Genomic DNA, 15,016 nt, shown 5'->3' with positions numbered 1-15,016 from the left:
TTCCTAACAGTATTAACCTTCAAATCCTTCACATTTTAAATCATTTAGTTTTATATTTTTTAATTTAAAGAAATTTCTGAGTAGGGAGGATTATGGATAAATTTCTTTATGCTTATCCTACTTGCTAATATTTTTTTGCACTGAGTATGTGTTACTATGTAATTTTATGCCATTTTAAAAATAGCAAGTCCAAACTGATTAGTAAGGGCGTCAGTGTATGGCTCTCAGGAAAGCAAAAATAAATGGTGTTCAGCAGCTTCTGTGCATCAGAAGTCTGCGTTTCACTGGTAGATCCAAATGTTTACACGCTCTGTGCCATTTGGTTGAGTCTAGCTCTATTCTGGCATCCTTTTGGATTCAAGGTGATTCAAAAGAGGAAGGCTGGTGGTTAGTCACTTCATCCCCTTTGATAGCTGAAGGTTTAGACAGTCATGATTTTCTGGCATTTCTGTGTGTGTGCTGTGAATAACTGCTTGGTTGACTTCCAGGGAACCCTGTGTCAGCCGTGGTCACCTGCAATCTCTTTGTTGTGCCTGCACTGAGAAAGATGCAAGGCATCTTGGATCCTCGGCCAACCATCATCAAAGCCAGGGTAACGTTTTCTAATGACCAGAAACCAAAACTGAAGCCTGAGAACAAATAAGGATATGACTTTTTAACTGCCCAAAACAAACATCTAGAATTTTATATTGCTGCCATTCAGTCCCTCAGCCACGTCCTACTCTGTGCGACCCTCTGCAGCACACCGGGCTTCCCTGTCCTTCACCATCTCCCACAGCGTGCTCAAACTCATGTCCATTGAGTCAGTTTTGAGGGAAAATGTGATTATATTCCTCTCTTCATGATAGAAAACAAAGGGAAAGGAGTCCCCTTTATTCCCTTCCCACATTATTCCACGACTCCTAAAGGGAATAATTTTCTTCAGCTAGAAGTCCATTTAGGAATGGATACGTAATGACAAAATGGTCAATAGAACACTAAACTAATACTAAACCCTATGGAAAGAGGGATAAAAATTCCCTTTTCCCTAGGTAAACTTACAGAGAATAGCAATTTATTTGATCACTTTTTCTGTGACCCCACTGATCAATTTTAAACAGTTGAGAAAAAGACAATTAAAGGACCAGAAAGAGATTCTAGTGAAACAGAAGGAAAGGGTGACCATATTGTTTGGAAAAGTACTACTAAGACTGAGGAGTTAGACCTGCAGTAAAAGTCACTCAGAAATTACAGTCCCCTTCTCACCACACTAACTTCAGCTTGATTTACTGCTAGTCAACTAACTATGTAATATAGTTTCTGTGTAACTTGTGAACAATTTCCCTGGCAATTTAAACTAATACTCAGCCAGTGCTTTTCTGTAAGATTTACTGAGGTATAATTTATATACACCAATTGCACATATTTAATGTAGACATTTTGAAAACTTTGGATAAACACAAACACCCATGATACCATCACCACAGTCAAGGTACTAAACAACGTCCATCACCTCCAGAAATCCCCTGGTGTTCTTTGATTTGTTTGTTTCATGGTAAGAGCATTTAATGTGAAAACTATCCTCTTAAAGTATTTTAAAATGCACAGTACCACATAACTATAGGCAATATACTGTACAGCAGATGCCTTAGAACTAATTCGCCTTGCATAACAGAAACTGTATATCCATTGAGCAACAGTCTCCCATTTCCTCCATCCCTCAGCTCCTGACAACCACTGTTCCATCCTTCGCCTCTGTGAGTCTCACTATTTTAGATACTTCCTGTAAGTGGAATCTGGCAGTACTTTTGTAACTAGCTTATTTCACTTGGTGTGATGTCCTCTAGGAATATCCATGTTGCCTCATGGGAAACAGTATGGAGTTTCCTCAAAACTTAAAAGTAAAACTACCATGTGATCCAACAATCTCACTTTTGGATATATGTCAAAAAGAATTGAAATCAGGATCTCAAAGAGATATTTGCACCCCACCATCTGTTGTAGCATTGTCCTCTATCACAAAGATAAGGAAGCAACCCAAATTTCAAACAACAGATGAATAGATAAGGAAAATGATGTATATGTGTACAATGGAACATTATTCAGCTTTTAAAAAAGGTTAGTCATTGATCATCACAAGATATAATTGAATGCCTGTTTATGTGAGAATATTATGGCCTATAGACTGATTTAAAACAGATATTGAAAATGGTACAACTGTCTATGATTTATAAGAAGTGTAAGCCAGTTTTGTTATTACTAGGAGATGAAAATTATAACTAGATTATAGAAACTTTGGGAAAATGAAGTTGAAACTGATCTGTACCAGCATGCATAAGAATTTTTATGTTACGTGATAAATTTCAGATGATTTGTGGGGCAAATGAGCTCAAGCCCCTCTCTTTTAGACTAATGAAATCAGTGCTTATAACTTCTCTGTACTTTTAAGAGTTAATGTCAAGCTCCTTTAAAACCACTCTTTGGAAGCTTTGACAGGACTCAAACAGAGTCCAGGCCCTCAAAATCAGCCAGGGCCTAGAGCGTGTCACCTGGGGCCTCCACTCAAATAGAATCCCCTTTTGTCATCTGTTTTCTCAGAAACTCTCTTCTCCAGTCCGTGCAGCAATTAGTCCAACCTCTCCCCCGAGTCTCCTGGAGCTTTCACCTTCCCATATTATCACCAGCAAACATTCCAAACACATTCAGGTTTTGTCAGTTGTCTAAAAGTCTTCTTTTGTGCCTGACCTCTTTTCATCAGTTGCTTTATTTCCATAATTCTTGATAATTTTATTTTTGCTCCAGCTGCTCACATGCCTGTCCTTTTCAATGCCGTGAAGTGCTCCATCTCAAAACTCACCAACTCTGGTATACAGTTCAAGAACAATGACAAGTTACCTACCAGTAGATATAAAAGAATTTAAACACCTCACCCTTTTTCCTCAGTCCATAAGCCCCTTCTGGCTTAACCCTTTTTCTCATCCAGCGTAAATCCTATAGTGAATCACTTCAACTTTTTCTAACACCCTCAATTTTTTTTTTTTTTTTTTTTTTTTTTGCCTTTCCTTCCTTCTACCACAATCACTCTAAGAATCCACAAAGTTGAATCAGTTTTCCCTTTTTTGTCCTTCACTTTTATTCCCAGGGCACTGAGTACAACTGGAGAAGAGTGTGCATCTGTTCGAGTTATCACTTCCAATTTAAAATCTCAGGAGGGGCCAAAATTACCCTTGAAGAACCTTGGTATATCTTGTGGATCAGCTTTTTCCATTCCTTACTCCAGCCTTCCAGATCTTCACCATTCTCCTAACGTCCCCTCCACTGTCCGCATCCCCTGTGTTTTGTAGCCAAATAAGCCTGATTTGAATAATTGCACCAACATTTGATGGTTTCTCTTCCTCTAATCTTGCTTCCTTTTAAATCCCTTTTCTGTCTAACCAATCATTGTCAGCACCTCCAATTAAAATTCTTCAATGCTTCCCATGACTGCAGGGTTAAATTCAGACACTCAAGTGAGCATAGGAGGCCCTCCATCCCAAGGCCTGTTTTCCCTCCAGTGTTACCTGCTTCCCATCCTGCATTCTGACCATACCAAGCTTTTTATTGCCTCCAGGATGAGCATGAGATCGCCTTCCTAGAAGGTTCTCCCCTAACCACCACCTTCTCTTTTCTCAGCTTAGAAAATTCCTTAATCATAAGACTCAGGCATCATCATGCCCTCTATGAATCCTTTCCCAGTGTCCCTAAGAAGGCTGATTATTTACTTCTTTGTGCCCTTTTATACCATATAAATGGCTCCATAACAACATTATTACACTATATTTAGAACTGGACATGGAACAACAGGCTGGTTCCAAATAGGAAAAGGAGTACATCAAAGCTGTATATTGTCACCCTGCTTATTTAACTTATATGCAGAGTACATCATGAGAAACTCTGGGCTGGAAAAAGCACAAGCTGGAATCAAGATTGCCGGGAGAAATATCAATAACCTCAGATAGGCAGATGACACCACCCTTATGGCAGAAAGTGAAGAGGAACTAAAAAGCCTCTTGATGAAAGTGAAAGAGGAGAGTATAAAAGTTGGCTTAAAGCTCAACATTCAGAAAACTAAGATCATGGCATCCAGTCCCATCACTTCATGGGAAATAGATGGGGAAACAGCGGAAAGGGTGACAGACCTTATTTTTTAGGCTCCAAAATCACTGCAGGTGGTGATTGAAGCCATGAAATTAAAAGACACTTACTCCTTGGAAGGAAAGTTATGACCAACCTAGATAGCATATTAAAAAGCAGAGACGTTACTTTGCCAACAAAGGTCCGTCTAGTCAAGGCTATGGTTTTTCCAGTGGTCATGTATGGATGTGAGAGTTAGACTGTAAAGAAAGCTGAGAGCCAAAGAATTGATGCTTTTGAACTGTGGTGTTGGAGAAGACTCTTGAGAGTCCCTTGGACTGCAAGGAGATCCAACCAATCCATCCTAAAGGAGATCAATCCTGGCTGTTCATTGGAAGGACTGATGCTGAAACTGAAACTCCAGTATTTTGGCCACCTCATGCGAAAAGTTGACTCATTGGAAAAGACCCTGATGCTGGGAGGGATTGGGGGCAGGAGGAGAAGGAGATGACAGAAGATGAGATGGCTGGATGGCATCACCAACTTGATGGACATGAGTTTGAGTAAACTCTAGGAGTTGGTGATGGACAGGGAGGCCTGGCATGCTGCGATTCATGGGGTCGCAAAAAGTCGGACACGACTGAACGACTGAACTGAACTGAACTGATGCTAGATAATTCTTCGAGGTCACTTCTCTAAAAGATGGACAGGACAAAGAGGAAGGACAAAATATTCTCCCCTTTTTTAGTTAACAAATTTTGTTTTCTATAGCACATCCAAGTTCACAGCAAAATTAAGCAGAAAGTACAAAGAGTTCCTGTATTAATTCTCCTCCCGGCCCCACAGACACACACAATCTCCCCGACTGTTGACATCCTGTACCACAGTGGTACATTTGTTACAATCAGTGAACCTACAGTGACACATTCATTTTCCCCCAAAGTCTGTAGTCTACATTAGGGTTCACTCTTGCTGTTGTGTATTCCATTGGTCTTGATAAATGTACAATTACATGTATTGACCCCTGGGTTGGGAAGATCCCCTGGAGGAGGGCATAACAACCCACTCCAGTATTCTTGCCTAGAGAATCCTATGGACAGAGGAGCCTGGCAGGCTACAGTCAGACACGACTGAGCGACTTAGCACACAACACGCACCATTGTGGTGTCATACACTTTCACAACCCAAAAACCCTCTGCACTCTGCCTGTTCATTCCTCCTTCCCTACTAACCCTTGGTCTTTTTACTGTCTCCATAGTTTTGCCTTTTCCAGAAGATCATATTTTTGGAATCATGCAGAATGTAACCTTTTCAAATGTCTTCTTTCACTTAGTAATATGAATTTAAGTTCCCTTCATGACTTTTCATGGCTAGATAGCTCATTTCTTTTTAGCACAGAATAATATTCCTTTCTCTGGATATGCCACCATTTATCCACTCACCTACTGAAGGGCATCTTTGTTGCTTCCAATTTGGGCAATTATGAATAAAGCTGCTAAACGTATTTGTGTGCAAGTTTTTGTATGAACATAAACTTTCAGTTCACTTGGGTAAATACTAAGTTAAGGAATGTGATTAATGGATTGTATGATAAGATATATCTAGTTTTGTAAGAAATGCCAAAATGTCTTCCAAGTAGCTGTACCATTTTGCATTCCTGCCCCAGCGATGAGTCCCTGTTCTTCCACATTCTCAACAGGATTTGGTGTGGCCAGTGTTTTGGATTTTTGGCCTTTCTAGTAGATATCTCGTGATATCTCACTGTTGTTTTAATTTGCAGTTCCCTGTATGATGTTGAACATTTTTCATATGCTTTCTTCTCATATATGTATCTTCACTGATACAGTGCTCAGTTCTTTTGCCCAGTTTTTAATTGGATTGTTCATGTTCTTACTATTGAGTTTTAAGAATTGTTTGTTTATTTTGGATAACAGGTCTTTATCAGGCATGCTTTCTACAAATGTTTTCTCCCAGTCTGTGGCTTTTCATCTCACTTTATTGACCTTTCTTTTTTTCCTTTTCTAATTCTCTCCATTAGATATTTACATGTAGAGCATACCATATAATACCACACCAAATAATACAATTTTATCTCTTGAGTGACTGCTATGTGCCAGAAAAATACTCAAAGGAAGCCAAGGACTCCTAGTCCATAGCTCACTCCCCAATTTTGAATGAGTGGAAAAAAAGTAAAACATCCACAATTTGCAATGTTCTTCCACCAAAATATATATGGTACATCATTATTATGTATGTACCATGGTACATCATGGTACATCATTATTTTAAGCACTGATGGTCATAGTAAATAGGTGCTTTCTTAAGCTAACTTATGTAATATACCAGAACTATAATGTCAGTACAACTAAATATATTAGTGAATAAAGTATTCTGCATTTCAGTAAAATACCACAAAACCCTGATTAGCTTCATCTCTTGCTACAAAAGGAACAGCTCTTTGTGAGGCTGTGAAAAAAATTCATTCGCTTCAAATTGATGCAGTTCTTATTTATTAAATTAACATAAATATACTCCTTTAAAACAAACAACCCCATTTTGTAGATGAACAAACAGGTATGGGGAAGCAAAATAACTTTCCAGTTCAGCATACCAGTTAACAGTCAGGCTGGGAGTAGAACATGGGTGCTGGTAGCTTCACAGTCTAGTATCTGCTGCACTGCACTGCAGTGAGCCAGTCAGCGCCATTGCTGGGGAAAAGCTTAAACATGTAGCAAATGACACGACCATGTGATAGCTCTTATGGCTTAGAACTGGAAAACACACATACCCATGGGGAGAGGTTGAAAGACAGAGATTTTTGTCCTCAGGTAAGCACAGAATAAATTAGGAACAGGGGCAAGTTATCCCCCACAGTAGATACGAAATAGGGTATAAACATAAGTAATATCACATAAAAGAGTTGAGTGTGATTTAATTAAGGAGAAACACCCTTGAATTGAACTTTAGTCTAGATTCCAGAGAGAAAGCCTAATTAGAATAATTGTTGTTGTTCAGTCACTCAGTCGTGTGCGACCCTTTGCAACTCCATGGACTGCAGCACACCAGGCCTCCCTGTCTATCCCCATCTCCCGGAGCTTGCTCTAACTCATGTCCATTGAGTCAGTTTGCCATCCAACTATCTCATCCTCTATCACCCCCTTCTTCTCCTGCCTTCAATCTTTCCCAGCATCAGGGTCTTTTCTAATTAGTCACGTCAGGTCGCCAAAGGATTGGAGCTTCAGCTTCAGCATCAGTCCTTCCAATGAATATTCAGGATTGATTTCGTTTAGGATGGACTGGTTTTATCTCCTTGCAGCCCAAGGGACTCTCAAGAGTCTTCTCCAACACCATAGTTCAGAAACATCAATTTTTCTGCACTCAGCCTCCTTTATGGTCCAAATCTCACATCCATATATGACTACTGGAAAAACCATAGCTTTGACTATATGGACCTTTGTTGGCAAAGTAATGACTCTGCTTTTTAATACACTGTGAAATATTACTCATTCATAAAAAAGAATGGAATAACACCATTTGCAGCAACATGGATAAACCTATAGATTATCACACTGAGTGAAGTAAGTCAGACAGAGAAAGACAAATATCATGATATCACTTATGTGTGGAATCTAAAAAAAGTACAAATGAACTTACCTACAAAACATAAATAGACTTACAGGTGTAGGAAACAAACATGATTACCAGGGAGTAAGGAGGCTGTGTTGTTGTTTAGTTGCTAAGTTGTATCCACCTCTTTTGCGACCTCTGTCCATGGGATTTCCCAGGCAAGAATACTGGCGTGAGTTGCCACTTCCTTCTGCAAGGAATCTTCCCAGCCCAGGGATCAAACCCACGTCTCCTGCCTTGGCAGGCAGGTTCTTTACCAGTGAACCACCAGGGAAGCCCACCAGAGAGTAAGAAGAGGGAAGGGATAAACTGGAAGATTAGGGTGACCTACACACTACTATGTATCTAGTATATATAAGATAGATAACTAATAGGGACCTACTGTATAGCACAGGGAACTCTGCTCCATACTCTGTAATGGCCTGCATGGAAATAAATCTAAAAATGAGTCTATATGTGTGCAACTGTAAATCAGTTGTACTCCAATGAAAATCTAAAAAATGAAAGAAAGTAACTGTCCCTTTTATATTAAAGATACGTATATGAATGAGTTGCTAAATTAGCACTGCAGTAAATCTGTTTACTGGATGGATGGATGGAGAGATGGACAAAGGGATGGGGAGATAAATGTATACTGAGCTTGTTTGTTGAGGTCTACCTCTTTTACTCTCAGTGTTAAAATATCTGCCTTAATTTCTCAATTCATAGGTCAAATTAGACTTCAAAAATAGATTTTGTGTTTTTCATCTACCCTTTTCCCTACTGCAAATACCAACTTCTTAGCCTCCTTTTCTCTTTTTATCAGAGCAACCCAACCTCTGGACTTCCTGTATTAAGAACATAAGGTGGCAATGGTGGAGACAGCAGAATGCCAGGATATTTCCCTGTCCATTGCACTCTTTGCATGACCACCACCACCCTATAGTTTTAAGAGATGATCAAGTTTAAGAGTGATTGAGTTTGTTTTCCTTTCCTCTCTTTTCCGTAGTTATCATGTGATGTAAAGCTGGATCCTCGCCCGGAATACCATCGGTGTATTCTGACTTGGCATCACCAAGAACCACTCCCTTGGGCACAGAGTACAGGTTAGTCCTTCACACCTGCAGGTATCTCTTTGCACCCCTTCTGTTAAAACACGGATTTATGTATAACCTCCTTCCTTGAGTATACCTAATTTTGTAATTATTGTACTTTTTCCCTTCTGAGAGATTAGATGTTAAGTTATTCCTAAACAGTGAGACATAACAGGGCAGGAGTAAAGAATACTAATTATTGTTTAGTTATGCCTTGGAACTGTATTTCTAGACAAACGTTTGAAATACAAATCTAGAATTACAGAAGATTTTTATCTGTTTGTTCAACCAGTAAATTCTAAGCATAACTTTGGTTTTAGGAAAAGGAGGGGGCTGTGGCTATGCCACGCTGAAATGTGACATTAAAACCCAATTAGAGTATGATTCTCTCTAAGGACTCAGAAATCAACTTGGATAATTGAGTTCTGTAGTTACCTGATATAGACTTTAAATTTTTATTCCCAACTTCTCTAGTCATATCTTACCTGACTTTTGATGAAATTCCAGAAAAAATTTAAACAAAGATCCTATTAAGTGCAAATATCAGTTAGCACAGTGAGTAAGTACATGGGCTTTGCCATCAGAGATTGCTTGCAAATTGGCCACCAACTAGTTAGTAGGACCATAGGCAAGTTACCTAACCTCTTTTGAGGTGTCGAGAATTAAATAAAGTAGTTGAGTAAAATGCCTACCACCTTGTCTGGTACTTAAGTAAATACAAAAGAAATGGTAGCCACTGCTGTTATTATCATAATTATTTTAATAGGTTTTAAAAACCTCTCTTTTAGACACACATCACACGTTACCCTGAATTGAGAAATTCAATGGCATTTTCCATAGTGCTGTAAAATTTTGGTTTTGTTCTCTTAAACAATAATTTTTAATGTTTATTTTTTAAAGTTCAGTGAGAAGATAGTAGGATACAATAGCTAGGTCACCTGAAAAAGATACTGGGAAGTCTGATCATCTTTCTTCCTCTTGAAGACCTGTGTTTCTGTTCATCAGTTTTTATTTTGAGAAGAACTACAAGGGCTCCACGTGCATACTCTGTGATGCTGCTGCCACTGTAATAAGGTATTTCCTCCTAGGTAATCAGATGAGCAGCCGTCTGATGAGCATGCGCAGCGCCAACGGATTATTGATGCTTCCTCCAAAGACAGAGCAGTACGTGGAGCTCCACAAGGGCGAGGTGGTGGACGTCATGGTCATCGGACGGCTATGATGGTCACCAGTGGGAGAAAGCTTTGATGCATGTCCACATATCATTGACTGTATCCTGTAATATGCAACGGCACAGCTAGTTTTTCTGATTTGGATAAAAGTTGATCTGTATAGTCAACATCTTGAACTATATTTCAAAAGAATTTAAATACCTTTTAAAGAAAAAAACACCTAAAAATAAATCTTAACAGACAACTCTATTCTGATTATATCAAAGCAAATTTTTCCTTTCTTGCAAATTGCTTTGTGTGTTCAATGCTAGGTCTGATAGCGATAGCTTTTAGTAGACAGCAGTAGGTGCCTGCAGAACTTGTGTTTTTCTCATCTTTAAAATACAACTACTTATGCTCTTAAATCAAGGCTGTCTGCTTATTTATACTAGCGTAGGCAACACTTGGATTTCCCTTCTTAGTATGCTTCATAACTGCTTTCCAGAGAGCGTCCGCTTGTTCTTGACCATGTATCGTGTTTATGTGCGCAGTGCCAAGCGAAGAGTGACTGGGTGGCCGCCCTGCCCTGCCTGCGGGAGAGCCAGCCCCGCAGAGCGTCGGGGAGCGGCTCTCATCCCAGTAGCCTCGTGGCACAGTACTCTTGGGCAGTAACTGGATACCTTTTATTTGAACAAACAAACTGGGGGGGAAAATGCTTCCTTAAGTGCTGACAGCCTTTTTAACCAATACATTTAAAATTGTACAGAACAAAAAATAAAATCAAAGACTGATCTTGTACAGATATTAGTGTTACCAGCATTCATGTGGAAATCAAGAGCAAAGACAAAACAATGTTAAACAACTCTGTACCATAACATTTTCTGTAATGATACTGAAACTTAATGAATAAAAAAAATCCTTGGTCATTATTTAAAATCCATGGTGTTGGCCTTGTTATTTAGAAAAAGAGAGAGAAGATAATCATGCCATTCTGGTGGGGTGCTGCTTGGATAAAAGCAATAGTTAAGATGGCTTAGCAAGGTGAAGTGGTATAAAGGAGTTTTTTTTAAATATAGGGTAGTCTATATTTTACTGTAGCATTGTGCAAAGATAGACTAGAAAGTAGGGAAGAATCTGCAGTTGGTCTGGTCTTCCCAGCCATAGCTGGAGAAACTGAATTTTTCTTTCAGATGTCATAGAAACAAGTCAAACATCTACAGTTTTTTGGAATGGGGGGTAAATAAGTAATGAACCAGACAATTGCCAATGAGTACCTGGGCTTTTTTTATCATGATCAGAAGTAAGAAATGGGAAAAATCTGTATGACCACAGAAAATACAACAATTAAAATATATGCTGTCCACAATGGCTTCTTTAACAAAAACTTAAGGGCACTTTTCAAACAGTGGTAACCTGGGACATTAATATACTGTATAGTTAGTAAACCAAACAACAAGCATTGGTTTACTAGTAAACAAGAAGCTAAATGATGATGATGAATAAAGTCAAGTTGTGAACAATAAATATTTGATACTGATACTTGATATTTCCAAAGTTGAAAATAAAATGTTCTATATTTTAAATGTATATTTTCAATTTAAAAAGATAAGGTTAATTGAGGTCAAATGAAAACCCATGCAAAGAGTTCTTCACCTACATTCATCCAAGAAACATCTATGAAGCATCTACTGTGTGCTTGAGTGTAAGGTCCAGCATGCTATACTGTTTACACGGATGAATAGGGATAAAGCTGACATTATGATCCGTCAAGAAAAATTTAAAAACATGTGCAACTAAGCATAATATTTGATGTGTTTGATATTTCATAGTACAGGATAGAATTGTAGAATGTGATAAATGCTGTTAATATAGTTCAGATTTAAAGAGTTGGAGGTGTTCAGATGGGAACCTTTTTAAGATAAGATTTCAAGGGGTAAGAAATTTTAGTGGGTCTTGAAGGAAAGGTAGAATTTTAAAGGTGATAATGCAGAAAGAGGGTATTCCAGAAATAGAATTACGTATAATTAATAATAATTTTTATTTTTTTACAGAATGTAAGACCCACAAGGGCAATGATTTTTGTTTGTTTTGTTTACTGACATCCCCAGGTCCTTAGAGTTTCTGGCATATGTACGTAAGTGTAGGCGTATGTAACTATTTGTTCCATGAAACATATTATACGGAGTTTACTATGTGCCATTCCCTTTTCTAAGTAGTCTTCATATGCTTCGTATTCACAGCAATGTTGTATTACTATTCCTATTATAATGAGAAAACTGAGGCACAGAGAAGTTAGGGAACTTGTCCATGGTGACACAGCTAATAAGAGGAGGAGCCAGGATTCAGACTTAACAAGCTGGCTTCAGAGTCCATATTCCTAAAACTCAGCCACAGAAACAGAAAGTTGATATATTTGTAAGACCAAAAAGTACATGTTTGAGGCCCAAACTATGAAGTTCTCAAATGCCTGGTTCTAGATTTTCTAGAGACAATTAGACCACTAGAGATTCTTGATCAGGGAAGCATTAGGCTCAGAGCCTTTTTTTTTTTTTTTTTAATTGCTCTGGCAGCACTGAACAGGATAGACTGGATTGGGGGAAAACTGGAGAGAGACACCAATTAGAACCGACCGTGACTGTGCAGGTGAGGAGTGTTGATGACAGCCTTAGCTATGTGGTGGGGGTGATGGTGGTGGGGGGTCATGACAGCTGAGTGCACCTTTGAACAGGGAAAATCGAAAGAGTTTTATGGCTGATTGAAAGTTTTGGAAAGGAAGTTAGACAAAGAACATGATTCAAAGTCTCTTGTCATAGCTGACTGGGAACATGTTCAACAATTAACCAAAAAATGAAGTCAGAAAAGTGGATTTTCTGCAGGAGCTGGTAAGTTTAGACATGTGTTTGAGATGCCAGAGGAGCACTAAGGTAGCCATGTCCTGTTGGCATTTGAAAATATAGGTTAGGAGCTCACAAAAGAGATGCTGGCTGAATGTAATCTTGGGGATCACTCACATAAAGGTGATATTTGAAATGTAAGGGTAAATAGGAAAATTTATCAAAAAAGGACTTGCCAGTAAGACAGGCTTGTGGAGCTTTTTATTTTGGAGTGTTGCTGGAAAAAGCCATGAATGGAATGAAAGGAAAAGCAGTTTGTAGAAGAGATGAAATAGGATGCTGCAGTATCGCAAAACCAGGGAAGAGAGTTTCAAGAAGGAAGGATGTGTGTTAGTTGCTAGATTGTGTCCGACTCTTTGCAGCCCCATCGACTGTAGCCCACCAGGCCACTCTGCCCATGGAATTCTGGAATGAGTACCCATTTCCTTCTCCAGGGGATCTTCCTGACCCAGGGATGGAACTCGGGTCTCCTGCATTGTGAGCAGATTCTTTACCTCTGAGTCACCAGGAAGAATAATCAACTGTCAAAAAGAAATGTCAACAAGGATGAGGGCTCAAAAAGAATCTACTGATCAGGCAATCATTTGTGAGCTACAAGAGTGCAATTTCAGTCATGAGTGGAAGGCAAAAATCATATAGCAAAATAGAAATCATGACTGAATCATTTGAAACATGGGCATGAGAAAACAAAGACAGACACAGGATGGTGGCTTGAACCAGTAACAAGATGGGGAAAAGATTTTTGTTTGTGAGTTCTGAGAAAGGAGAAACAATAGTAGTGGGCATATTAAAAGTTTGAGAGTAACATTCCAGGTGGAGAAAGAAGAGGAAGGAAGAGTTGCATTTAAGGATCCTGATGGCCCATTTAGACTGGAGAAGAAAAGGAACATTTTTCCTTCTGAGTTAGAAAAGGTAAAAAAAAAAAAAAAAACACACATTTGAAGTAGATTTAAGGAAAATTTAATTGTAAAGTTAAAGACTGATAGTTCCACTTGGCACAGTGAAAATCCATGTCATATAATCTATTTGCATTTATTTGAGCAAAATTAATTTAGAATGCCAAATGCCAGGCTGGATGAAGCACAAGTTGGAATCAACATTGCCAGGAGAAATATCAATAACTTCAGATATGCAGATGACACCACCCTTATGGCAGAAAACAAAGAGGAACTGAAGAGCCCCTTGATGAAGGTGAAAAAGGAGAATGAAAAAACTGGCTTAAAACTCAACATTCAAAGAACAAAGATCATGGCATTCGGTCCCATCACTTCATGAAAAATAGATGGAGAAACAATGGAAACAGTGACAGACTTTATTTTCTTGGGCTCCAAAATCAGTGCAGATGTTGACTGCAGCCATGAAGCTAAAAGATGCTTGCTCCTTGGAAGAAAACTATGACCAACCTAGACAGCAAATTAAAAAGCAGAGACATTACCTTGCCAGAAAAGGTCCGTCTAGTCAAAGCTATGGTTTTTCCAGTAGTCATGTATGGACATGAGAGTTGGACCATAAAGAAGGCTGAATCCTGAAGAACTGATGCTTTTGAACTGTGGTGTTGGAGAAGACTCTTGAGAGTCCCTTGGACTGCAAGGAGATCCAACCAGTCCATCCTAAAGGAAATCAGTCCTCAATATTCATTAGGAGGACTGATGCTGAAACTGAAGCTTCAGTACCTTGGCCACCTGATGTGAAGAGCCAACTCGTTAGAAAAGACCCTGATGCTGGGAAAGATTGAAGGCAGGAGGAGGAAAAGGGGACAACAGAGGATGAGATGGTTGGATGGCATCACTGACTATGGACATGAGTTTGAGCAAGCTCTGGAAGATGGTGAAGGACAGGGAAGCCTGGCGTTCTGCAGTCCATGGGATTGCAAAGAGTTGGTCACAACTGAGCAACTGAACAACATTTTAGAATTATGCATATATCGCATATTATGATTGATTGTCTTAGTATTATAGTTGATACTTAAATAAAAGATTGTAAAATAAGTGCTATTAAGTGATGTTGCATGTTACAGCAAGTTGATTCTTTGGGTAGCTTTTATTTTTGAAGTTATTTTCTAACCAACAAAACTTTCTGGATCTAACCCATAACCAACTCCTGATCTTCATGAAACCCTCATAGGTAAGTTATTATCATTCCTAGTTATAGAAAGTGGGAATTTATGTAAGTATAAAAT

The 15,016-nt window shown here is 38.9% G+C and overlaps 1 protein-coding gene across 8 annotated transcripts in view; it reads left to right on the top strand.

Moving 5' to 3' along the window:
- The window catches only part of GPHN (gephyrin), a 524,395-nt gene extending 513,516 nt beyond the window's left edge, over positions 1 to 10,879 (top strand). For all 8 annotated transcript variants that reach the window (XM_043918814.1, XM_043918812.1, XM_043918815.1 and 5 more), the window contains 3 exons: positions 489 to 592; positions 8,708 to 8,804; positions 9,881 to 10,879. In XM_043918814.1, the coding sequence (XP_043774749.1) occupies positions 489 to 592; positions 8,708 to 8,804; positions 9,881 to 10,014 (335 nt within the window). In that variant the 3' untranslated portion in view covers positions 10,015 to 10,879. The remainder of the gene's footprint in view (positions 1 to 488; positions 593 to 8,707; positions 8,805 to 9,880) is intronic.
- The last annotated feature ends 4,137 nt before the right edge of the window (positions 10,880 to 15,016 follow it).

Source organism: Cervus elaphus, chromosome 12, assembly GCF_910594005.1.
Source record: "Cervus elaphus chromosome 12, mCerEla1.1, whole genome shotgun sequence".
NCBI classification, from domain to species: domain Eukaryota; kingdom Metazoa; phylum Chordata; class Mammalia; order Artiodactyla; family Cervidae; genus Cervus; species Cervus elaphus.
The sequence above is the reverse complement of the archived record's forward strand: the minus strand, read 5'-3'. Positions and strand labels throughout refer to the sequence as shown.